The sequence below is a fragment of the Dendropsophus ebraccatus genome, chromosome 10, assembly GCF_027789765.1.
Source record: "Dendropsophus ebraccatus isolate aDenEbr1 chromosome 10, aDenEbr1.pat, whole genome shotgun sequence".
In the NCBI taxonomy this organism is placed as follows: domain Eukaryota; kingdom Metazoa; phylum Chordata; class Amphibia; order Anura; family Hylidae; genus Dendropsophus; species Dendropsophus ebraccatus.
The window spans coordinates 85,979,921-86,005,946 of record NC_091463.1 but is presented as its reverse complement, the minus strand read 5'-3'; the positions used below and the strand labels follow the sequence as shown (position 1 = coordinate 86,005,946).

Sequence of the window (26,026 nt, the reverse complement as noted above, 5' to 3'; positions counted from 1 at the left end):
AGACATAGTCGGACTCCGCACCCTCAACCAATCTTCAAGGTTTTTTTCACTGATTCTGAAGGGCAGAGACAACAGGAAAATGGAGAGGAAGTTCTGTTTGTAATTGAGTGAAAGATAAAATGAAATAGTGGGTGATGATGGCGAGGATGTAGAATGTGTGTTGGTAGAATTTGTAGGGAGGTAAATTTTGGAGCTATGGTTTATCTTCAACTTGAAAAGTGGAGAAAATGTCCACATTTTTGCAGGAACATTTCATTGGCTAGTTTGTGAGCCAACAAAAAGTGAAGTTCTGTTGTTGGATCTGGTATTTTTTAACAACACAAAGCTGATTGGGAATGTAACTTCCATGAAAACGTCCTCAATTACAGCGACCACAATATAGTGACTTTTAGCAAAATTTGTAGAAAACAAAGACATATCAGGGGGGCAAAGCAATAGCCAGTTGACTAGCACCACGGGCGGCATTCCTGACAGCTCAAATCAGCATTATCTGATTGGTCAGCATCATAGATTGCGCGTTAATCCTACCTGTTAAGACCCTATTGTCAGGAACTTACCTGACCACGCTCCAGCGCCGTCCTCGTGCAGCGGCTCGCCTAGGCGTCGTACACTTAGCTGAGCAGAGTTAGGCTCAAGGTGAGTGGCAGACGCCGCAGCCACCCGGCTTGCAGCCTGCTCAGCTGTATTAGTCAGGACTCAGGAGTCCGGACCAATCACATTTTGGTCTGGGCTCCTGGTCCTGTATTTAAAGAGCCAGCGGTCATTTCCTGATCGCTGGCTATTAGGTTGACCCCTGATCCCACCTCCCCCTTGTCTATTCCTGCGTACCCTGTCCTAATTTCTTCTGACTGCTACTCGTGATTCTGACCTCACGCCTGACCTGTGACTATTCTTTGTTTTGCTGATTCTGTACTGCGTTGCCTGTGTGGTTTGACCTGGCTTGCTCTTTATTGTGTTTTGTCTGTCCTGTTTCGTGTGCCACCTACTAAGTGCAGGGAACGTCTTCATGGTTGTCCCCGACCGCCCAAACTGTTATTGTGCCTCATGGACAACAGGACCGCCATGTCTAACATTGTGGACCAAATGCAGTGGCTCAATACTACGGTGCAAGAGCTAGCTGTAAGGGTCCAAGATCAGGAGACGGCCCCACAACAACTTACTGTGACCTCCCCAGCACCTCTTGAGCCGCCCGTCCAGCTGCCAGATAAATTCACGGGGGACAGGAGAAAGTTTTGTGTCTTCAGGGAGGGATGTAAACTATTTTTCAGGTTACACCCCCGCTCCTCAGGAGATGAGACTCAGAGGGTGGGCATAGTCATGTCCCTTCTCCATGGGCCGCCCCAGGAATGGGCCTTCTCCTTACCACCTGCCTCACCTGAATTGCTCACAGTGGACCAGTCCTTTTGGCTTTAGGGTTACTATATGACGACCCTGACAGTGCTGCCAATGCGGAGCGTCAACTGACAGGGTTGAGGCAGGGCAAATGTCCCGTAGAAGAGTACTGTTCCGAGTTTAGGCAGTGGAGCAGTCTCTCCACTTGGAATGACTCAGCCCTCCGATTCCAGATCCTTGCAGGGTTGAGTGACCGTTTAAAGGACATGCTGGTGGCCTACCCACCCCCGGACTCACTCGAGGAGAGTATGACCGACGTTTGAGGGACAGGCAGCGAGAAAGGGGTACCCCAGACCTTCCCAGAACCTCATTGTCTCCACACTCCTACCCTAAACCTTCCCCTCCTGTTATACCCACACCAGAAGAGCCAATGCAGGTGGACTCCACTGACGCCAAGGTCAGATGGGCACATCGCCTGCAGAATAATCTGTGCCTGTATCGTGGGAAGGTGGGTCATCGGGTTCGGCAATGTCCGCCCAGGCCAGGACCACCGTCAGAAAACTTCAGCGCCTGAGAGACTATCGAGGGGGCCTCTAAGGCGCAGAAGTAACCTTCAAGAATAAGTTATTGTTGCCTATTTCCTTTGTATTGGGGAATAATAGTGTTTCTGGGTATGCCCCCAGATCGATTCTGGGTCATCGGCAAACTTTATTAACCCCATTTTTTTTTTCTGGTTTCGAAGTATGTCCCCTGCGGCTCACGTGTTCTGTGAATGCTACGGGAGCCGACTCTGCTCCCTTTGCCCAGGGTGACATACAGTACGGTATATAACCCCTCAACTGGAAGTTGAGGTGGGGTCTGTTCATGTTGAAAACCTTTATTTTCTCCTCATGCATAATTTGTCTTCAGATGTGATTCTGGGATTACCCTGGCTAGAATTACATAACCCCGTTTTTGATTGGTCTAGTAGGGAGCTTATTTGGTGGTGTTCTGAGTGTAGTTCCCACTGTATTCCGTTGTCCCTGGCAGAGTGCTCCCCTGAGGAGGGGGAGATTCCAGAATTCCTGTCTGACTATGCTGATGTGTTTGATGAGAAGGCAGTAGAGGTATTGCCTCCTCATAGACCTTATGATTGTGCAATCGATTTAATCCCTGGTGTCAAATATCCTAGGGGACGTATTTTTAACTTATCATGTCCGTAAAGGGAGGCCATGCAAGATAATATAAAGGATAGTCTGTGGAAAGGACATATGTGTCCCTCATCCTCTCCGTTGGGGGCGGGGTTATTTTTGTGGGCAAAAAAGACGGTGGGCTTCGGCCCTGTATCGACTACTGGGAGTTAAACAAAATTACTGTTAAGAATCAGCATCCGTTACCCTTGATCCCGGATTTGTTTAACCAGATTGTGGGAGCCAAATGGTTTTCTAAGGTGGACTTACGGGGGGGCATACAATCTTATCAGAATCAGGGAAGGTGATGAGTGGAAGACCGCCTTTAATACCCCAGAGGGCCATTTTGAATACCTTGTTATGCCCTTTGGGTTATGTAATGCCCCAGCGGTCTTCCAACACTTTGTGAATGACATTTTCCGGGAGCATTTGGGTCGGTTTCTTGTCATTTATTTGGATGATATTTTGATATTTTCCCCTTCTCACATATTGCATGTACATACGGTAATGGAGCTTCTGAGACAAAATAAACTGTTTGCCAAGTTATCGAAAGGCCAGTTCGGTATCCAGGAGGTCTCGTTTTTGGGATATTGTATAACCTCAACTTCATTTGGTATGGCTCCACTTAAAGTTGTAGCCATTAAAAACTGGGAGCGACCCAATGACCTGAAGGCCCTGCAGAGGTTTTTGGGTTTCGCCAATTATTATACAAAGTTCATCAAAGACTTCTCACTTGTAGCAAAACCCCTTATGGATTTAACTAAGAAAGGGGCGGACCTAGTAAACTGGACTTCAGAAGCTATCAAGGCATTCGATAAACTTCGGCAATGTTTCTCAGAGGCTCCAGTGCTCACACAGCCGTATTTTGAGCGTCCCTTCGTTGTGGAGGTGGACGTATCCGATGTGGGGGTTCAGGGATCTAACACCCTTACCAACCTCCGTCCTGTTGCCCACTTTTTGAGGAAGTTTACAAACGCCGAATGTAATTACGATATTGGCAATAGAGAATTAGTGGCCATCAAAATGGCGTTTGATGAATGGAGGCACTTTCTTGAGGGTGCCAAACATAAAGTGGTAGTACTCACTGACCATAAAAATCTGATTTACTTAGATAGTTCTTCTCTATATTTAACTTCGAGATCACGTATCGGCCTGGTTCCAAGAATGTCAGAGCTGACGCCCTGTCTCGCAGTTTCGACATCAAGAATTCTCCCAGGAATCAGCCCGATACGATTTTAAAGCCTGGTGTTGTTGTGTCTGTCTTGCAGCCAGACTTGGTGACTCCTGGCACCCCATAATACTCCGGAATCTCTCTTATTCGTGCCTCCAAATCTTCGCCTCCGGGTCTTGGAGGAGATTCATAGTTCAGTGTTGGCTGGACAACCCGGAATAGCAGGAACCAAGTATTTGCTCTCATGCCATTACTGGTGGCCAGCTTGGGCCCGGGATGTCAAATCTTTTGTGGAGGTTTGTGAAACTTGTGCTCAGTCCAAGGTTCCTCGTAGGCCACCTGACGGTCTCTTACATCCTCTACCGGTCCCTACAAGACCTTGGACACACATTTCTATGGATTTTATTACTGACCTGGCACTGTCTAAGGGTAAGACTGTCATTTGGGTGGTCGTGGATAGATTTTCAAAGATATGCCACCTCATTCCACTGTGTAAGTTACCTAATGCTCGAACTCTGGCTACACTATTTATCAATCATATTCTACGCTTGCATGGCATTCCTGAAAATGCTATCTCCGACAGGGGTGTGCAGTTTGTGGCGAGATTTTGGAGGGAATTCTGTGAAAAGTTGGGTATCTCTTTGTCCTTCTTGTCTGCCTTCCATTCACAAACTAATGGGCAAACCGAGAGGGTTAATCAGTCTCTGGAGCAATTTCTGAGGTGTTTTGTGGCTGATGCCCAGGACAAATGGAGGGACTTTATATCTCTAGCCGAATTTGCCTTAAATAATCATGAACAGCGCTCACTGGGAATGTCACCATTCTTTTGTAATTTTGGTTTTAACCCTAAGTATTAATCTACTCATGCCGCGGAATCGGTCAATTCTACAGTTGAAGCCATATTCTCTAAACTGTGCACAGTTTGGGCCCAAGCTCATCAGAGCTTGGTTAAAGCCCAAGAACATCAAAAATATGCTAATAAAAGACGCATATCTGTCCATCAGTACATAGTAGGGGAAAAGGTCTGGTTGTCTACTAGGAATCTAAGGTTAAGGGTGCAGTCCGGCAAACTAGCACCTAAATATATTGGCCCCTATATCAACGTGGAAATAATTAATCCTGTGACTTTTAGATTAAAATTGCCTTTATCACTCGGTGTTCACAATGTATTCTATAAAACTCTGTTGAAAAAGTATGTTCCTCCGGTATCTCCGTTGTTTCCCCCTGCTCTGTTGGTCATTCAGGGTGAACTGGAGTATGAGGTAGAGAAAATCTTGAATTCTCGATGGGTATAGGGGGCCATACAATACTTAGTCCACTGGAAAGGGTTTGGACCTGAAGAACATATGTGGGTTTCTGGAAAAGACATGCATGCCCCATGTCTGATCTGACAATACCATGCATGCAATCCCTCTAAACCGGGTCCACTAGTTAAGGGTCCTGAGGCCCATCCTAAGAGGGGGGTAATGTCAGGAACTTACTTGACCACGCTCCAGCGCCGTCCGCTGGAGCGCAGCGCCGCCTTCCTCGACGAGGCCGGGTGACGTCACGGAGACCAGACGGCGTCCCTGGTTACCAAGGGCATCACGGGCTCCGATGATGTGCGGCGGCTAGGCATTGTACGTGTATTAGTCAGGACTCAGAAATCCGGACCAATCACGCTCTGGTCTGGGCTCCTGGTCCTGTATTTAAAGAGCCAGCGGTCATTTCCTGATCGCTGGCTATTAGGTTAACCTCTGGTCCCAGCTCCCCCTTGTTTTTTCCTGCGTACCCCGTCCTAATTCCTTCTGACTGCTACTCATGATTCTGACCCCTCGCCTGACCTGTGACTATTCTTTGTTTTGCTGAATCTGTACTGCGTTGCCCATGTGATTTGACCAGGTTTGCTCATTACTCTTTATTGTGTTTTGTCTGTCTGTCCTGTTTTGTGTGCACCTACTAAGTCCAGGGAACGTCGTCGTAGTTGTCCACGACCGCCTAGGGTTGACTGAGGCATGTAGGCAGGGACAGTGGGTTGTTTTAGTTTTAGGGCCCACTATCTGGTTGTGTCTGTAAGTTCCTGCCCTGACACCTATTACACGGAGCAATTATCATTTAAAAACTGAGCAATCATCTGTCCGTGTAATTACACCCAACGATCAAACAACAAATAATAAATCGTTCATTTTTGTCTTTCAACATGTTGAAAAATTATTGTTGGTAGTATGTCGATCTTTCGCATATCTGTTCATGTAATAAGTAGTTTACCGATAAAACATGTCGTGGTGACCTGGGAATCCTTGCTGATGATGTTGTTCAGTGCACTTTCCAGAACACGGACAAGTGGTATGATGTTGTTGATCCCATAGTCATGCCTGCTCACAAACAGAGTCGCATCCTCAAAAGGGATCAACAATTAGCAGGAAATGTTCGAAGAAACCTTTGCACTATGAGGTTTATCACATGTGCCATACAAGGTGTATGACTCAGCCCTCCCTGCTGCTCTGCAGAGACAATGTTCCTCCCTTTGTCAGCTACAACACTTGCCACCGTTAGTTGACATGGGGTCAGCCATTTATATATCTCCTCCCTGATGGTCCGGAGGAGCTCCTGCCCACTGTGGCTCCGTTCACCCAGGCTCACCAAATGGAGGACAGCCTGAGAGCGCTGGGCCTGACATAGTTGGTAAGACACCGGGGCAGGTTGGACTGCTGTCAAAGCGGCAGATGGTTGCAAGGTGGTGGAGGCAGAACTTGTGCAGAACTGACCCCCTAAAGCATCGGGAGGTGACAGTGGCAAGAATGGGCCAATTTCCTGATGGTCTTCTGGAAGGATGTTGACCCAATGGGCAGGAACAGACATGTACTGCCCTTGCCCATAATTAAAGAACCAGACATCAGCACTCGTCAGCAATCAGACATCAGTAATCCCAATGAGTCGTCAACATTTTTCTACACAACTGTGCAGTGATAGGACAGCTGACTTTTTTTTTTTTTTTGCTGGGACAGTGATGGGATTTTTTTTACAGTTTTTTTTTTTTTACTTTTTTGTTGCTAAACGGGGTTCTCCTATTTTATTTTTTGAAGCTTTCTTGTAAAGATATAAACTGAGAGATTTTCACTTAATAAAGTAGATCAGCTTGAACACTGAAGTTGCTTTTATGTGTCTTGGTTGATACTCACAGACAGCTGTCACATTACATTTTTGATTAGGCAGCACCCAGGTATATCTGAGGAGACTAGCTTAAGGTCTTACCCTAACAGGGGTGATGGCACACATCTTGATATTCACAAAAAAACGGGATACAAGGGATTATAGGAGTAATAATCCCTTGTATCCTGGTCTATTCTGTGATTTTATTTGTTATTGTTATTTTAACCAGATTCGTTACGAACTTTCTCAAAGTTCGGTTCGGTGACGAACCAAACTTTTTGCAAAGTTCATAACAAATCTGGTTTGTTACGGTTCGGTTCGCTCATCCCTAATTGTAATCTTTATTCAAATATTTCATATTAGATAAAATTCATTAAAAAATTTGAAACATGAAACAGAACCATACACAAAAGAAGTCAGTGAGGGGACATACACATAGGATTCATATAGTCATATATTGCACATGCACCTAAGTGCTAAGTGGAAATAAATACTGTATGTACGGATATTTCAATACAGGCAGCCTCCACCAGATGGCAGACAAGTAAACAAAAAAGTAAATGGAAATGGAAATGAGAAAAAAATATATATACAGGCAAACAAAGCCTGGTGCAATAACGTGGAAACTAAGTAAGTACCACACAAATAGTGAAATCACCAACAAATGCTACATATGAAATTGCAAAAGAGGATGCATGTATTGAACCTAGTCCCTCTCACCTACTCACCCTACGCGCGTTTCGTGTTTCTTTGTCAAGGAATAAAAGGGATAATTGATTATCCCTTGACAAAGCAACGCAAAACGCGCGTAGCGTGAGTAGGTGAGAGGGACTAGGTTCAATACATGCATCCTCTTTTGGTGTTTGCCTGTGTATATATATATATTTTTCTCATTGCCATTTACATTTACTTTTTTGTTTACTTGTCTGCCATCTGGTGGAGGCTGCCTGTATTGCAATATCCGTACATATTTATTTCCACTTAGCACTTAGGTGCATGTGCAATATATGACTATATGAATCCTATGTGTATGTCCTCTTTCATTTTTAATGAATTTTATCTGATATTGTCAGGGCCCCGGGGAACAAAGGCACACAGGACAAGTGGGCCCTATGGCTAAGACCCCCATGCTGTCCCTACCTACTTGCAGTGCAGGTCCTAAATGACCGTCCACAACTGGGCGACGTTCCCTACGCTGCAGTAAGACACAGTACAGGCGAACTAGGTACAATGACAGTAGACAAGGCAAGATCCCAAAGACACACAGAAGGACAGGACCAAGAAGTAAGCAAGAAACAGGGGACCAAACCAATGGAGAACGAAAGCCAGAGATGCAACAAGGTAAACAGAGAACCAAAAGCCAGAGATAGTAGCAAGATGAACTAAGGACAGAGCAAGATTCACTGAGGACTAAGCGAGACACAGAGGACTAAGCGAGGTAAACTAAAGACTAAGCGAGGCACACAGAGAACTAAAGCAAGACACAGAACCAAAAGACAAAGAATGGCAAGAAACAGGCAAAACAGTCAGGAAACCAGGAATACAGACAATATGACAAAGGCTGGATCTAGCTGACAGACAAGCTGCACAAAACTATCAAGAGCCCAGACTGAAGGGAAAGACCAAGCTATAAGGGAACAGAAGTCCCGTACTCCAAGCTGATAGGTAGAGCAGGAGAAACACACCAGAGAATCACAGAAAGCCAGAGGTGAAGAGACCTTTCAATCAGAACACAGCAGAGACAATTAGTTAACAGACCATAGCAGGGAAAGTGCAGGGAGAACTGAGAAAACACGGACTGGATCACAAAAGACATAAGCAAAGAACAGAACAAAACTAGGCACGGACTTAATGCCAAAAGCGCAGTCTTTGGCGCAGAGTTCGGATCTTCACCGCAGAGGGTGGCACTGATGCCTTTTCAGGCACGATCATGACAGATATGAAATATTTGAATAAATATTACAATAATATTTATCTTTCATTGTCCTGAATTTTTTGTGATCCCATTGTGGATCTATTTTTTGTTTGATGTATATCTTTTATGCGTTGGGACTGCATATAATTTGGGCCCTTATTTGTCTAAACCGTATAACGATGTAAAAACGATCGTTCATAACAGTAATCGCTGAATCTAATAGCCTTAGAATGATTCACTACAAAATCGGTAGTTTTCCCTAATGATCAATCTTTATAGCGAATCTTTAAACAATAATCGCTACATGTAATTTGGCCTTTAGAGTGGGCTTATCAGGTATAATAAGAATGATACATTGATTATAAAATATTTAAATAAATATTGTCTGTGTCTAAAATTAAAAAAATCTAAAAACATAGTATCTTCCCAGGGACCAAGAAAATAAACAAGTCCTTCTACCCAACCCAATGTCAGGTACCAACTTCAAATGTCATAAATCTTTAACCAGCCCACTGATACAACAATAAAAGTGCATAAATAATTAAAGTGCTAGTACTAAATTCAACAACAGAGCAGACGACCAAAATATAAAAAGTGCAGTGCAGTGATTTTTAGTGAGCTAGAGTATATCACTAAATCCAAGGGAGTGGTAGTGGTAACAGTCCACAGAACCCTACACATTCTGTCTGTAAAAGGAAACCTCCTCAGGGACCTCCAGCACAGCACATTGATTTCTGGAAATGCTTGGCACTAAAGAGGAGCGAACAGAACTTCCCGAACTGAGATTCATTATTATTTTCAAAAAGGTTCCCAGAACTGGTTGAGGCAGTACTATCAGAATTCCGATCCGACAGAGAGGGTTCGGGGGGTGGGGGGGATTGGGAGCAACAAGCCAAGGAGAAGGTGGTTGCCACTGCAGCTTGGGGTCCTGTACCACCTCGGATGGGAGCATGTGCATTGACGCTTTGTGGAACACCTTCCTCAGCACTCCTCAAAATGCACCAACGCCATCGTCACATGAAGCTTGTATCAGCAGGAGGCAGAATTATAAGTACATGGTGGATAAGTATGTCTCAACCCATCTCATGATGCTGAAGGATGGCTCCTTGCCAGAGATCGCCTAGTATGCCTTGGAGATGCTGTCCAAAAGGATATTTAGCACCACATGGGGGTGTCTGCCGATCCAAAGTGAACAAACCGTCATTCCTAAAAGTGAACAAGGCGTGGATCCCAGATGACTTGTTGGTCCCGCTGCCTGGTTAAGGAGCCTTTGGGCAAATCAGTATTGGCTATTGCCTCCTCCTCGGCCATCTCAACTTACTCCTCCTTCTTCTTCACCTGAACGTCCGAGTCCTCTTTAAAATGTACTTATTTGAGTTCATTTAATTTTATTTCTTATTTTATCTCTTTTAGGGGGTTATCCAGCAAAAATATTTTTATTTCAAATCAACTGGTCAGAAAGTTATATAGATTTGTATTTAGTCTATTAAAAATTCTCAAGTCTTCTCATACTTGTCAGCTGCTGTATGTCCTGCAGGAAATGCTGTTTTATTTTCATTCTGACACAGTGCTCTCTGCTGACATCTCTGGCTGAGACAGGAACTCTCTAAAGAAGGAGAGGCTTTCTATGGGAATCCTCATAGAAAACCTTTCTTGTTTTGGACAGTTTCTGTCTTGGCCAGAGATGTCAGCAGAGAGCACTGTGTCAGAATGAAAATAAAGCAGCATTTCCTGCAGGACATACAGCAGCTGACAAGTATGGGAAGACTTGAGAATTTTTTATAAACTAAATACAAATCTTTATAACTTTCTAACAATAGTTGATTTGAAAGAAAAGGATTTTCGCTGGACAACCCCTTTAAATACTTTCCCGACCCCATTTTTGCCAGGGCAATTGCCATGTCCTTACCCATATTTTGGTTGCATTTGTAGCCTTCTACTCCTTTTGACACCCATTTTACAGCCATTTGTGTGGCCCAAAGTTCAGCTCGCCCAAAGTTCAGGCAAAAGTTTGGGCCAGTTTTTGAGTACGATTGAGCCAAGCAAACCCGAATATCCACAGGTCGGCACATCACTACAGGAGATATATCAAGTTACAAATTAACTAATTTATGTGTCATGTGTCAGGTCCCCCCTCCACACCCCTTCCCTGTAGGTACAAGAAACTGGATCTCAAATACTCAGTGGTAAATATAACACAACCAACCAACCAAATGAATTGTCATCAATGTAGTAGACTAGGTTAGAATAGATTTTTGAAATGTTTTTCTATGTTTTCCTAATACAGAATTCTTACCATTACAATTTGTTAAATAGATATAATATATGTGCCCCTTGTGTTCCACTACTACACATCCTTCCCCTATGGCTTAAATTCACTCAAGGGAAAGGGATCATTCTATCAATTGTCTATTTAATTCCCCTTCTTATCACTCCCGTCCACCATTTATGAAGAATAACTTTGACATGTTCCTCACTTTTTCTCTACTGTTTAGTGAACAGATGCAGAGTATATCTACCTACACAGTATGCCCTAGTAATGCTGCCATTTACAGTATACCGAAATCCTTTGTGAGCTGTAATACCTAACAGATATACTATATGGAACATCTAATATTAACGTAACATTAAGGTATAAAAAAAATTTAGAATTGTTTTTGTTTAATTTATTGTCATCTTCAAATGTTTATTTTTTTTTTATTATACAAATTAAATGGATCATGGTAATGTGACCACAACGACCTATTTCATCATTATCGGGATCTCGGAGAAGCCTTTATTATTTGTCTTCCTCCTGGTTCTGCTCATTTATCTCCTCACTCTCGGAGGTAACATCACCATCTTCCTCCTTGTTTGTCTAGATCACCATCTCCATACTCCCATGTACTTTTTCTTGGCCAACTTGTCTCTCTTGGACGTTAGTTGTTCTACAATCTCTCTTCATAGGATCCTTATTTCTTTTATATCGGCAGATAACACTGTCTCAGTTGTTGAATGTTTTGTCCAAATTTACACCTTTTTGTCGTTGACTTGTGATGAACTGTTGATTTTGACGGCTATGAGTTATGATCGATATGTCGCTATCTGTAACCCTTTACGTTATCATCTGGTGATGGATTCTAACCTTTGTGCCTTTTTGGCTTTTCTATGTTGGGTCTTTGGTTTTCTGGAAGGTTTACCCATTTTTATGGGGCTTTTCAAACTATTATGTTTTGACTCCACCAGTGTGGACCATTACTTCTGTGACATTGTGCCAGTCCTGAAGCTATCCTGCAGTGACACAACTTTTCTTCAGCTCTATATTCATGCTGTCGGGGTGTTTATTTCTTCTTTTATCCCCTTTGCCCTTACATTCATCTCCTACGTTTTCATCATCTCCACCATCTTGTCCATACGTTCTAGCAGCGGCAGACCTAAAGCCTTCTACACGTGTTCCTCTCACCTTACAGTTGTCCTCTGTCTCTACGCTTCTCTTGTCTTCCAGTACCAGACGCCAAATTCATCAGGCTCCAATAAATATTTCTCTTTGTGTAACACAGCTGCCGTCCCTATACTGAACCTCCTGATCTACAGCTTAAGAAATAAAGATGTAAAAGCCGCTATAAGAAGGCTAAGGAGATTTGCTTTGTCAACTGAAACCATTAGAATTATGTCTTAGTCCTTTAGTTATGTTAGTCAGACAGAATTTCATGAAGAATACAATTTTAGGCTATGTACAACACACAATATTTTGGTCAGTATTTTGCAAGCAAAACCAGGACTGGATTAAAAACACAGAAAGGCTCTGTTCACATACTGTTGGAATTGAGTGAATGGCCGTCATTTAACAGGCATTATTTCAAAACAACAGCCGTTATTTAAAATAAAAATAAAAAAACTTCAATTATTTGCCATTAAATGACGACAATCCACTCAATTTCAACAGAGTTTGAACATAGCCTTTCTATGTTTTTAATACACTCTTGGTTTTGGTCGCTAAATACTGAGCAAAAATAATGTGCATTAAAATAGCCTTACTATTTATATTGATACTGAAAAATAATTATTAGATTTTCCTAATAGTCAAATGCCTATTACATATTCAAGCTATATATGTTCAATTGACACTGCCATCGATCTCTGGCTGTACCGTAGGTGGGAGAGGACTACAGTTTCTAGTTTGCCACTCTATCTTACTTACAATAGAGACCATCTCCTGAAATAAGTCAGACTTAGTGGCAAACCAGAAAGTGAAGCACACTAGTGCATTCTTCTCTCATTTATATCTAGAGATTGATGGGGGTATCAGCACTGCCTTTGTGACATAGTGGCAGGGCCAGCTCCAGGATTTGTGGGCCGTTGAGCCCCATCCATCCACTATGCACCGATCATCCACACAAAATCCTTTGAGATACTACTTACACACATTATTGACACAGACACTGACTGATACACAACAGTTACAGCTCAGTCTTCTCCCTCTTCCTCTCTGTCAGGTGCTCTCCACACTATAAGGTTGAGGACCTTCTGGTCATGTGATCAGGTCCTTAACCTTTTGCTCTCTCTTTGCAGGTCCTGTTTCGTCTCCTGTGTCTTCTGATATTCAGCCCTCACCCTGCACTTTAGTGAGTGGGCTGAACATTGGAACACCAGGCCCCTCTCCCTCTCTGGGCTTCTAAAAACACTGTGGGCCCCAGCACTTGCCCAGGTAAGCCCTGTGCTGACACCAGCCCTGCATACTGGCAACAGAGATCACCATGTTTGACTTGAAAGAAAACACCACTTCTTTCAGGGCAGGCAGCAGTTTTACTTGGAGTTTCGTGTTGTTTTTTTCTTTTTTCTTGTTTTTTTTTTATAGAAGTAACTTACAAATCTCTATAACTGAGTACGTTTTTTTTTTTTAGCATTTTCTTCTTTGGAGTATGTGGCAACAAGTGACATTGCTGATGTCCCACTGGTTTGTACCACTGGTTTCAAAGTGTAAGGTTTGGATACCCCTGTGTCTTTCTAGGGGCCGTAGGAGTTACATTTGTTACAAACTATTAGGGAAAACAGGTGTACCCACAAGAATTTCATAAATGACTGTAAAAGAAAAAAACTAATGTAGAAAACTTATAGAAACTTAAATAAAACTTAGATAAACTTAAAGTGCCACTGTCGTTACAAAAAAATTTTTAACATGTCATAGAGACATGTCAAGTTTTGATCGGTCTGGCTCTGAGTGTCTGAGTGGGGAGTTTTTAAAAAAAAAAGTCGGGGTCCATAGAGCTCCATTATGAGTCCAACTCTTTATTTCTAATTTAGAGCGGAGAGTGGATGCACTGCAGCATGGTCTTCTCCCCGCTCGTTCTCCTGAGTCCTGGTACTGGAGGAAAAATTTACACAGTAAGACTCCTCACATGACTGGCCAGCCCATCTTCAGGGTTTTTTCACTGTTTATAAGGGGTAGGAAAGGAGGAAGAGGAGTTCTGTTTGACAATGGCCTTCATATATGTATGGTAGAAAAATGAAGGTCCATTAGGTTTAGAAAGTTTGGATTGTAGCTGGATGAAAACTGATTCAAGGGCCGTATCCAGAGAGTGGTGATAAATGATTCCCCAAATATAGTTGATGACCCACAAGCTTCAGTGCTGGGTCTGCTTTTATTTCACATATTTATTGTTGATATAGAGGATGATTGCTATCAGCTAACAGATCAGGAATACCCAAATCACCATTTTTTCGTAAGTTAACATTACCACCAAGATGATACTGGATACAGTGATGGATCAGAATCAGCCTAAGCAGAATAAACTATTCTTTTCAATGACTAACAAATGGAGTCTTCCTTAATTGGAGTTTTGCTTTCCTCTTTCTGGCCTAGACCACCGTAGGTTCTCTTAACTATGACAGCCGTCCCCATCTCCTAGAGTGCATGCGCTCCGCCTCTGCTTAAATTTAAAAGGACAGCGTGCCCTTCAATGGCTGCAGCAAAGCGGCCTGGGATTATAATTCCAGCCCTTCCCTAGCCCCTGTGTTGGTGCCTCAGCATACTTACCAGTGTGTGATGCCAGTTCAGCCCGTGTTTCCTGCAGTTTGTGGTTCCCGCTGCCTGCCTCCGCTGGCAAGCCAAGCCAGGGTTAGTGACCTGGGGGCCGCCTGCCGCAGCAAGTCCACCCACCTTGCGGTTGGCACTGGTGGAGACCAGCAGGCTTTTAGATTTCGCTCCCTGGTGCAGATTAGTCATCACTAGCGGTGGTACAGTGGATCCACAACTCCAGTTTTGACGCTTGACTATGAAATTTGTCTTTCATAGTTAATGCCATTCTTTTCCAGCACATCTCCACCCCATTCACAAACAATACATCTTGCTTTTATTCCTATTAATAATCCCTATCAATTGCCTCAAGCGGGAGCAATACTTATGATGGCTATAGGGGGCATTGTGGCTAAAAATTAAGAGTATCGTGGCCAGGGGCTTATTTTAAAGCCAGTGGGCCCTGGTGCAATTTTAGCTCCCCCCAATCAGAATAAACAGTAATTTTCAGTGACTCACAACTTCTCCGATGGTTCATTTTGGCTTTTTTTCTCCATCCAGCCTAGGCTGCCATCTCATCTACGTAGAGTTTGCTGCCCAGATATCTTTGGATCTTTTACTATCTATACTATCTGCTACTATTGTCACACAATACCACATGAGTGATCCATGATCTGAATAAGTATGCCACTATGACCTCTTAAAGGAATTGTCTAAATTATGTTAAAAAAAATACAGTCATAATAAATGGTATACTCACCTCAGCGGTAGGTGGCACAAGACCCATGTAGTTACTTACTAGGCATATAATCTCTGTAGGGAAGTAAACAAAGGTGTCATGGAGAACCAATCATGTCTCCCAACCTGTGGCTTTCCAGCTGTTGCAAAACTACAACTCCCATCATGTACTGTAAACCGGGTATGATGGGGTTTGTAGTTCTGCAACCTGGTAAGGCACAGATTGTAAAACTACAATTCCCATCATGAACTGTCAGCACAACATGATAGGGCTTGTAGTTCTGCAAACTAGAGAGTCACATGTTACAAAACTACAACTCCCATATTGAACTGTCAACAGGGCATGATGGGTTCTGCAAATTAGAAACTACAAATCCCATCTTGAACTGTCAATAGGGTATGATGGGTTTAGGTTGTTGAGTTGAAGAACACAGACCATATTAGTCTGCCTAATGTTGTCCTGGCTTCTGCTGTGCTCTGCTGCTCTGACCTCTTTTAATCCTGCTGATCTCTATTGCACAGAAGTGCCAAGTGGCAGGACAGGGAGCACAGGACTCCCCTCCTCCTGCCATCACTTAGCTATTCAATTGTATCAGCGATGTGCAGCAATGTGCTAAATCAATTGAATAACAAGAGAGAGCAGCCTGCAGGCTTTCTCATTGCAGTTCCCTGAACTGGCTGTTATTTTTACAGTCAATTTACTGTAGAAGAACTGTACAGTGACAACTTTTGGTGAGATGGGCTGGCAGGCAATGAGCCTGGTCGCAATACCGACTATTGTGACTCTTATTATTACGCCATTTATTGTAGCTACACATACAGTGTAAGGGAAATTCAGAGGACATAGGAAAGTATTAATGCTAACAATATGGAGTCATTAGGGGAAATTTACAAAGACTGGCATACTCCTATGCCAATCTTAAATTAGGCCCTATGCGCTTTTCCCCAGCCAGATTTACTTAGAGGTGAATGCCTCTTGGTAAAGCCAACCAGCCCTGTGCCCGGCGCAGGCTCTGTGCAACAAATCTACACCTGGAGGGATACGACAGGTGTATGCCAAGGAGAAGGGGCCAATCTGCACCTTCTTTCTGGAGTACGCCATGGGCGCAATGATGATAAATGTCCCTCCTTGTGTCTGACAGTGGGCGAACATTTTGCTTAAACAATTGAAAAGCATACTGGCTGAGATTGGGGCATTATATTGGTTGACAATTGAAGGTGCTAACACTGTTGAACATTGTGGTTGACAATATAAAGGTACAGTTGCTGTAAAGGGACAGTATTATGGCATTAAACACAGCTTTTAAGTGACAAAAGGGGCTCCTGTTACTAGATTGCTCATATGACTATGGGGTCTTGATTAGTTTCTCTGAGAGTCGGAGGTCCAATGATTACCTCATTGCGGTGTGATCGGCGATCTACAACTAAAATCTGCCTCAGACTAGTTGCAAAGTGCCAGTATCACTCATCAATGGTATGCCAGTATAATCTAATAAATGCCCATAAAATTCTCATGTACACCAATATGGTACCAATAAAAACTGGATAATGGCATAAAAAATGAGCCCTTGTTGGGAAGTAATTTATGGTCAGGAATTCACCGCTTTTTGGTCCTAGCATGTCTTTATTATATAGTCAATGTTCAGGGAGGTTCGCATACATTTCAAACTTACATTCCACGCAATATAAGGATGCCTTTAAGCCATGGCTTCCACTCAGAATCATCAATGCCACATGATGTACCCTACTTTTTTAAAATTATTAATAAAACTAAGTAACCTAGTATTACCATGGTTAAAACGTGTATAAGTTGTAGCCCTTTTCCACCCTAATAACACCAGCCTTCGGCTACCCCAGACCCACGGCTCTTTCAAATACCTCTAGTGCCCATGTGCCAAGAGTACCAGTGTTATAATAAGGAGTTAGACCTGGCAATTTCACAGGCTAACATTAAGTCTCTGCTGGCTCTAATAAGTCCTTAAATTAAGGGGGGGGGGAGACACCATTAAAATTCCCAATACTTTTCATTGGACTCTCTAGTGCATAGCACTAGGTCATGCGGTTTACTAACAGGAAGCCAGGGTTGCATAAAACATTCCTGGCTTACTGCTTTTTAAGTTGAAGTGGGAATTGGTGCAAGATATTCCTGCTCCATTTATGTCATTTTCAAGGGGTACTATGAAAACTTGAGCTGTGAGCAGGAGGCACACATTGTATGACTCCAGTTCAAAAGTCAATGGGCTATATGGCACAGTTCATCGTATCCACAATGTTGAAATTGAGTGAATGGCTGCCATATAATGGCTAATATTTGCTGTTATTTTAGAACAACGGCTGTTATATTGAAATAATGGCAGTTATTTACTGTTATATGGCGGCCATCCACTCAATTTCACCATTGTGTGAACAGATCCTTTCTGTGTTTTTAATCCACTCCTGGTTTTGGTTGCAATACTGACTGAAATATACTGACTGAAATATACGTAGTGTGAACGCAGCTTCAAAGCGACTCTGTACCCACAATCTGCCCCCCCCCCCCCCCCAAAAAAAAAAATACTTGTACCATCAGATGGCTGCTTTTAATCTTAATTGAATATCTGCCCTGGGGTTCGTTCGGCAGGTGATTGTCCTAAAAAACTACTTTTAAACATGCAGCCCTGTGTCATATTGGCGTGACCTGGAGTGTCTGTGCCCTAGGCCTGCGACGCCCCTCCATAACTCCTCCCCTCCCCCTTTACCATTAGGAATGCTGCAGGCAGGATTTCTCCTAATCATCACTTGTCTAAGCAGTGCACATGTGTTTGATCATTAAGGCACCTTTGCATTGTTCAGACAAGTGGTGATTAGGATAAATCCTGCCTAAGGCATTCCTAATGGTGAAGATGGTGGGGAGAACGGACGGAGGGGTGTCTCAGGCCTAAGGCACAAACACTCTAGTCCACACCAATTTGACACAGGGCTGCAAGTTCAAAGGTTTTTTTTTTAGGACAATAACTGCATCACCCGCCGAACGGACACCAGGACAGATCTTGGTTTAAAAGCAGCTATCCAACAGTACAAGCAATATAGGGGGGGCAAATTGTGGGTACAGAATCACTTTAACTACTGTTGGACCACAGACTGTTAGCAGGGATATATGCTTGGGGTGAGTGCTGATCAGTACTTAGAATCTTGAAGTAAATTCAAGGTTGGTGGAATAGTTTGAAACTAGGGATAGTCCGAACCTGCCGAGGTTCGGGTTCGTACAAACCCCGACTCTTGCCAATGATTCCCGCTGTCTTAAACCTTCGTGGAGAGGGTGGATACAGCGGGAGGACCGCCTGGAAAACCGGGATACAGCCACAGCCATAGGCTGTATCACAGTTTTCCAGACGGTCCTCTTCACGGCCTATATCCTATATCCAGCCTCTTCACGGAGGTGGAAGACAGCGGGAAGCATTGCCGAGAGTCTGGGTTCGTACGAACCCGAACCTCGGCAGGTTCGAACCATCCCTATTTGAAACTATCTGCCAGTTACCACCCCACCCTAACCCCCCCAACCTCCACCACCTATTGGTAAAAACTGCTCTAAAGCTAAACAAATGATTTGTCAACCATGTAATACGTGGACAAACTGTTTAAGAGGCTCATAACTATGGCTTGTAGAGAAGAGTGCTCAGTTGATAACCTCTTCTATTAGGCCGGGTTCACACTGAGCAAAACTAGCGGAATGCCGTTAGCCTCCCTCTCGTAATGTGAGTCTATGGGAGGCGCACGCTGCTGTTCTCACAGCGTCTCTCCGCGCCTCCATTAGAGTCCCATTATGAGAGGAAGGCTAACGGAATTCCGCTAGTTTTGCTGTGTGAACCCGGCCTTACATCAGTAGTCCATCATTTTGCATATAGGAAATATATATCAAATTATTGCAATTTTTTAAATAAATTTCCCTCAAATTTTTGAGTGTTTTTTGCTTTTATATTTTTAATAGCACTTCAGAGTAAGATTAAAAAATGCTATTAATTACTCTATTACACAAAACAGCTTCATTAGAAGCAAAACTTGGTACCCATGTGCTTGTCTACTTCACATTCATTATCCCTATGGCTTTTATAGACACAAGGGACACTCTTAACCTTCCATCATGTGTCTATTTATTTCCCGCTCCCATCATTACTGTGCTCCATTCATGAAGAATAAATCTGCCACATTCTCCTTATCCTGTGTATCAGTAGTTTTTCTGGATATAGATCATTTACATTTGTCATCTCTCACTGGGGACTGTTGGTAGAACCTGTAATTACAACGGCGAACAGATGCAGAGTATATGTAACTTAACAGCAAGTATTACTACACGTATAAATTAGTAGATAACCTTGTTATTTCTTTTTTTCACATCTGATATTGCAGAATGCACTTTAACAGAAAATATTTATTTAGATATTGAAAAATGTGAAACAAAAAGTATTAATTGAAATTTAGAATTTTCAAAATTTTATAATTTAAATGGATCATAGCAATGTGACCACAACGACCTATTTCATCATTACCGGGATCTCAGAGAAGCCTTTGTTGCAAGTTTTTGTTTTCCTCCTGGTTCTGCTCATTTATCTCCTCACTCTTGGAGGTAACATCACCATCTTCCTCCTTGTTTGTCTAGATCACCATCTCCATACTCCCATGTACTTTTTCTTGGCCAACTTGTCTATCTTGGACGTTAGTTGTTCTACAATCACTCTTCATAAAATTCTTATTTCCTTCATATCGGGAGATAACACTGTCTCAGTTGTTCAGTGTTATGTGCAAATTTTTGCTTTTTTGTCATTGATTTGTGATGAACTGTTGATTTTGACGGCTATGAGTTATGATCGCTATGTTGCTATCTGTAACCCTTTACGTTATCGTCTTATCATGGATTCTAAACTTTGTGTCCTCTTGGCCTCTCTATGTTGGTCTCTTGGTTTTCTTGAATGTTTACCAAGTTTTATAGAACTCTTCAAGTTAACATGTTATAAGTCCAATGTGGTGGACCACTTCTTCTGTGACGTTGTTCCTGTCCTGAAGCTATCGTGCAGTGACACATCATTTCTCCAGCTCTATATTATCATTGTAGGGGCATTTATTTCTGGTTTTATACCCTTTGTCCTTACATTCTTCTCTTACATTTTCATCATCTCCACCATCTTGTCTATACGTTCTAGCAGTGGCAGACGTAAAGCCTTCTACACGTGTTCCTCTCACCTTACAGTTGTCCTCTGTCTCTACGCTTCTCTTGTCTTCCAGTATCTGAGGCCAACGTCATCCGTTAATTTAAGTTCCAACAAGTATTTCTTTTTGTTTAATGCCGCTGCCGTCCCTATACTGAACCCCCTGATCTACAGCCTAAAGAATAAAGATGTCAAAGATGCTGTAAGTAGAAGAATAAGGTTGGCTGTAATATAAGCCAGTACTAAGGCCATATTGGAACGAATAATATGACTTAACCTTCCAGGTATTTTTAAAGAAACTGTCGACATGTCCAGAAACATGCCAGAATACAGTGAGCCTAAGAACATATAGGTGTGGGTGTATCATGCATATACAAAAAGCAGATCACTAGTATGGATGAGTGAAATTACAGTACTAGCAAAGCGCTTCGCTAGGCTTGGCGGCCGACTGCCTTTGAACTTCATGCAGCTCCATGACGCTCCACTCCAGGTGCCTGGAAAAGCTGGATCCTGTTTTTTCAGTTTTTATTAATATCATATTGGTGTAACAGAAAAATTTTGAACGCTTTTTATAATTTTTTTTCTGATAAATAATTAAAAAAATCTTGGTGTTTTTTTTTCCCGTTTACGCCGTTCATCATGTGGGAACATTTATGTTATATTTTAATAGATCGGACAATTCTGCACGCTACGATATACAATGTCTATTTATTTATTACACTTTTTTTTTACCGTTGTTCCTGCCCGTTGTTCCTGCCACTTGCGGTTCCTGCTCAAGACTGTGTCCGTGTGTCCCGCTGCCTGCCTGCTGCCCCACTGTTCCTGCTACACCTCGTCTCCCGTCACTAGCAAGCCAATTCAGGGGTAGCGACCTGGGGGTTGCCTGCCGCAGCAAGTCCATCCCGCCTTGCGGTGGGCTCTGGTGGAGACCAGCGGTCCCTTATACTCTGCTCCCTGGTGCGGTATACACCATCGCTGGGGACAGTCCAGTGGATCCATGACTCCATTCATCACACTCGTCATTTCCCTAGCTCCCGGTCCTAACAGAATTGCTAGCTACTGTTTTGTATCTCACGGACACCATGAACGCCAACATAGTGGACCAGATGCAGCGGCTTAATACTATGGTACAGGAGCTGGCTGAAAGGGTCCAGGAACAGGAGACAGCCCCCCGACAGCTTACTATGACCTCCCTGGCAGGAATACACGACTCTTTGGTCCGATACATTCCAAACTTACATTTCACCCAATAGAAGGGTTCCATTAGGGCATGGCTTCCACTCAGAATGATCAATACCACATTATGCATGCTACTTTTAAAAATTATTTATAAATCTAAGTAACCTAGTATTACCATAGTTTAAGGTGTATGAGTTGTAGCCCTTTAACAGCTCAATAACCCCAGCCTTTGGCTACCCCATGCCCAAGGCTTTTTTTAAATACCTCTAGTGCCAATGTGGCAAGAGTACCTGTGTAATACTAAGGAGTTAGACCTGGCAGTTTCAAGTCTGTAATAAGTGTGTGTGTGTGTGGGGGGGGGGGGGGCACCATTAAAATACCCCATACTTCTCATTGGCCTCTCTAGTACATAGCACTAGGTCATGCAGTTTACTTACAGGAAGCCAGGGTTGCATAAAACATCCCTGGCTTACTGCTTTTTAAGTTGAGCTGGGGATTCCTGCAAGATATTTCTGCTCCATTTATGTAATTTCTAAGGGGTACAATGAAAACTGAGCAGTGAGCAGGAGGCACACATTGTATGACTCCAGTTCAATAAGTCAATGGGCTACATGGCAAAGTACATCATATTGTCACTTAAAGCAACTGTAGCCACAATCCGCCCCCCCCCCTCCCGCCCACCTCACCCAAAACCGCTTGTACATTCAGATAACTGATTTTAACCCCTTAAGCCAGTTTTCATTTTTGTGCTTTAGTTTTTTCCTCCTCGTATTTAAAAGGCCATAGCTCTTGCATATTTCCCCCTACAGACCCACCTGAGCACTTATTGTTTGCAACACCAATTATACTTTGCAAATACAGACTTAATTTCTCTATAAAATATGCTGAAAAACCAGAAAAAAATTATATGTGCAGTTAAATTGGGAAAAAAAGGTGCAATTCCTTTTATTTTTAGGGGTTTCGTGTTTACGCCGTTCACCCTATGGTAAAACTGACATGTTATCTATATTCCTCAAGTCAGTACGATTACAATGATATGTAATTTGCATGACTTTTATTATTTGATGGCTTTTGAAAAAATTTAAATATTAAAAAAAATATATGTTTAAAATTGCTCTATTCCCATCCTTATAACACTCTTATTGTTTGGTTTATGGAGCTGTGTGAGGTGTCATTTTTTGCACCACGATCTGTTCTTTCTTTCAATACCTTGTTTGCATATATGCAACTTTTTGATAATTTTATATTACATTTTTTCTGGATTTGATGTAAAAAAAATGCCCAATTTAGCACTTTGGCAGGTTTTTGCGCTTACGTCGTTTACCGTGCAAGATCAGGAATGTCATATTTTAATAGTTCGGGCGATTATGCATGTGGCAATACCAAATATGTTTGTTTTTTTTATTTATTTATTTTTATTTATAAAATGGGAAAAGGGGGGTGATTTAAACTTTTATTAGGGGAGGGGATTTTTCATTGATAAAAACACTATTTTACTTTTTTTCACATACATTAATTAGTAGCCCCCTGGGGGACTTCTATATACACAGCACTGATCTCCCATTGAGATCAATGCTGTGTATATGATAGAGCACTGATCCAACAGATCAGTGTTCTATTATACTGGTCTGCAACAGACCAGTTGCACTGATTGCCGAGCCGGCATCAGTGTCATTCCGATACTCAGTACAAGGGATCTCCCTCCACGATTACATCGCAGGAGGGAGATCCCCCCACTAAACACCAGAGACAGGGGCACAGATACTATTTAAATGCAGCTGTCAGCTTTGACAGCTGCATTTAAATAGTAAATTAGCCAGGAGCAGCGATCGGCCATGCCAGCTAATACCCGTGCTCCCCAACTGCACATAGCAACCAGGGATCATGGGTTGTAGAGAGGGTTCATACCAGGAGCACTCTCTGTTTACCCTTAACAGCCGCCTGATGAGTATACCCATCTTGCATCGTTAAGAGGTTAATCCAAGATTTGTCCTGGGGTTCATTTGACAGTTGATGTTATTGTCCTAAAAAAACAACTTTTAAACTTGCAGTGCTGGGTTAAATTGGCGTGGCCTAGAATGTTTCTGTTCTAGGCTTGCGACGCCCCTCCGTCCCTCCTCCATGCCCTCTTCACCATTAGGAATAACCCTGGCAGGATTACTCCTATTCATCACTTGTCTGAACACTGCACATGTGCAGTGTTCAGACAAGTTGTGGGATGGAGGGGTGCTGCAGGCCTAGGGTGCAGACACTCTAGGCCACGCCAATTTGACACAGTACTGCAAGTTTAAAAGTTGCTTTTTAGGACAATAACTGTATCACCTGCTGAACGGACTCCAAGACAGATCTTGGATTAAAAGCAGCTATCTGAGAGTAAAATCGGTTTGGGGGGGGGGGGGAATTGTGGATACAGAGTCGCTTTAACTACTGTTGGACCACAGACTCTAAGCAGTAATCTATACTTGGCGTGAGTGCTGAGCGATACTTAGAATCTTGAAGTAAATTCAGGGTTGGTGGGATAGTCTGAAACTATCTGCCAGTTACCACCCAAGGCAGTGAACCTCCAGCACCTAGTGGTAAATACCAGCCCCTAATTTGGTATATATGAAATATATATCAAATTAAGGCAATTTTTTTTATAGATTTCTCTCATGTTTTAGGTTTTTTTTTTTTTTTTTTTGCTTTTTCTGTATATTTTCAATAGCAATTCAGTCTAAAATTAAAAATTGACATTCACTACTCTTTTTCACAAAAGTTGCCATAACAGCTTTATAATTAGAAGCAAAACATCTATTATCCCTACGGCTTTTATAGACGTAAGGGACACTCTCAACCTTCCATCATGTATCTATTTATTTCCCGTTCCCATCACTATTGTGTTCCATCCATTCATGAAGAATAATTCTGCCACATTCTCCTTATCCTGTGTATGGCTACAGTATGTTCACACAACGTCAAAAATAGAGAAAAGGCGGCTGATTTTGACATTTATATAAAATGTCCGATTTAACTGACGGCAATGGCAATGCATTGAAGTCAATGGAAAGACGGACGTCCAATGCCCACAATGTATTGAATAACAGATGTTTTTACCGTGGACGGCAAAATAATGAACATGATCATTATTTTCAGACTTCTTTTGCAAACAGCTGTTTTTTATTAGTTGTTCACGCACAGTTTTTCTTTTTCCACCATTCTTTCTCCACTTTTACTATTAAATTCAAAGGACTCTTTAATCAAAATGAAATTTAGAATTTACAAAAGTCTATAATTTATATGGATCATAGTAATGTGACCACAACGACCTATTTCATCATTACCGGGATCTCAGAGAAGCCTTTGTTGCAAGTTTTTGTTTTCCTCCTGGTTCTGCTCATTTATCTCCTCACTCTCGGAGGTAACATCACCATCTTCCTCCTTGTTTGTCTAGATCACCATCTCCATACTCCCATGTACTTTTTCTTGGCCAACTTGTCTCTCTTGGACATTAGTTGTTCAACAATCTCTCTTCATAAAATCCTTATTTCCTTCATATCAGGAGATAACACTGTCTCAGTTGTTGAATGTTATGTGCAAATGTTTGCTTTTGTGTCATTGACTTGTGATGAACTGTTGGTATTGGCGGCTATGAGTTATGATCGCTATGTTGCTATCTGTAACCCTTTACGTTATCGTCTTATCATGGATTCTAAACTTTGTGTCCTCTTGGCCTCTCTATGTTGGTCTCTTGGTTTTCTTGAATGTTTACCATGTTTTATAAAACTCTTCAAGTTAACATGTTATAAATCCAATGTGGTGGACCACTTCTTCTGTGACGTTGTTCCTGTCCTGAAGCTATCCTGCAGTGACACATCATTTCTCCAGCACTATATTATCATTGTAGGGGCATTTATTTCTGGTTTTATACCCTTTATGCTTACATTCATCTCTTACGTTTTCATCATCTCCACCATCTTGTCTATACGCACTAGCAGTGGCAGACGTAAAGCCTTCTACACGTGTTCTTCTCACCTCACAGTTGTCCTCTGTCTCTATGCTTCTGTTGTCTTCCAGTATCTGAGGCCGATATCATCCGTTAATTTAAGTTTCAACAAGTATTTCTTTTTGTTTAATGCCGCTGCCGTCCCTATTCTGAACCCCCTGATCTACAGCCTAAAGAATAAAGATGTCAGAGATGCTGTAAGGAGAAGAATAAGGTTGGCTGTAATATAA

At 42.4% G+C, this 26,026-nt stretch overlaps 3 protein-coding genes across 3 annotated transcripts; all 3 read left to right on the top strand.

The window, feature by feature from the left end:
* Positions 1 to 11,432: 11,432 nt before the first annotated feature.
* Positions 11,433 to 12,377, top strand: LOC138766477 (olfactory receptor 6C1-like). Its single transcript, XM_069944067.1, has one exon. The coding sequence runs from the start codon at positions 11,433 to 11,435 to the stop codon at positions 12,375 to 12,377; it is 945 nt and encodes a 314-aa protein (XP_069800168.1).
* A 7,557-nt stretch (positions 12,378 to 19,934) lies between these two features.
* On the top strand, positions 19,935 to 20,870 carry LOC138766475 (olfactory receptor 5V1-like). Its single transcript, XM_069944066.1, has one exon. The coding sequence runs from the start codon at positions 19,935 to 19,937 to the stop codon at positions 20,868 to 20,870; it is 936 nt and encodes a 311-aa protein (XP_069800167.1).
* A 4,220-nt stretch (positions 20,871 to 25,090) lies between these two features.
* Positions 25,091 to 26,026, top strand: LOC138766474 (olfactory receptor 5V1-like). The gene has a single exon (XM_069944065.1). It carries the CDS (start codon positions 25,091 to 25,093, stop codon positions 26,024 to 26,026), a length of 936 nt encoding a protein of 311 aa, XP_069800166.1.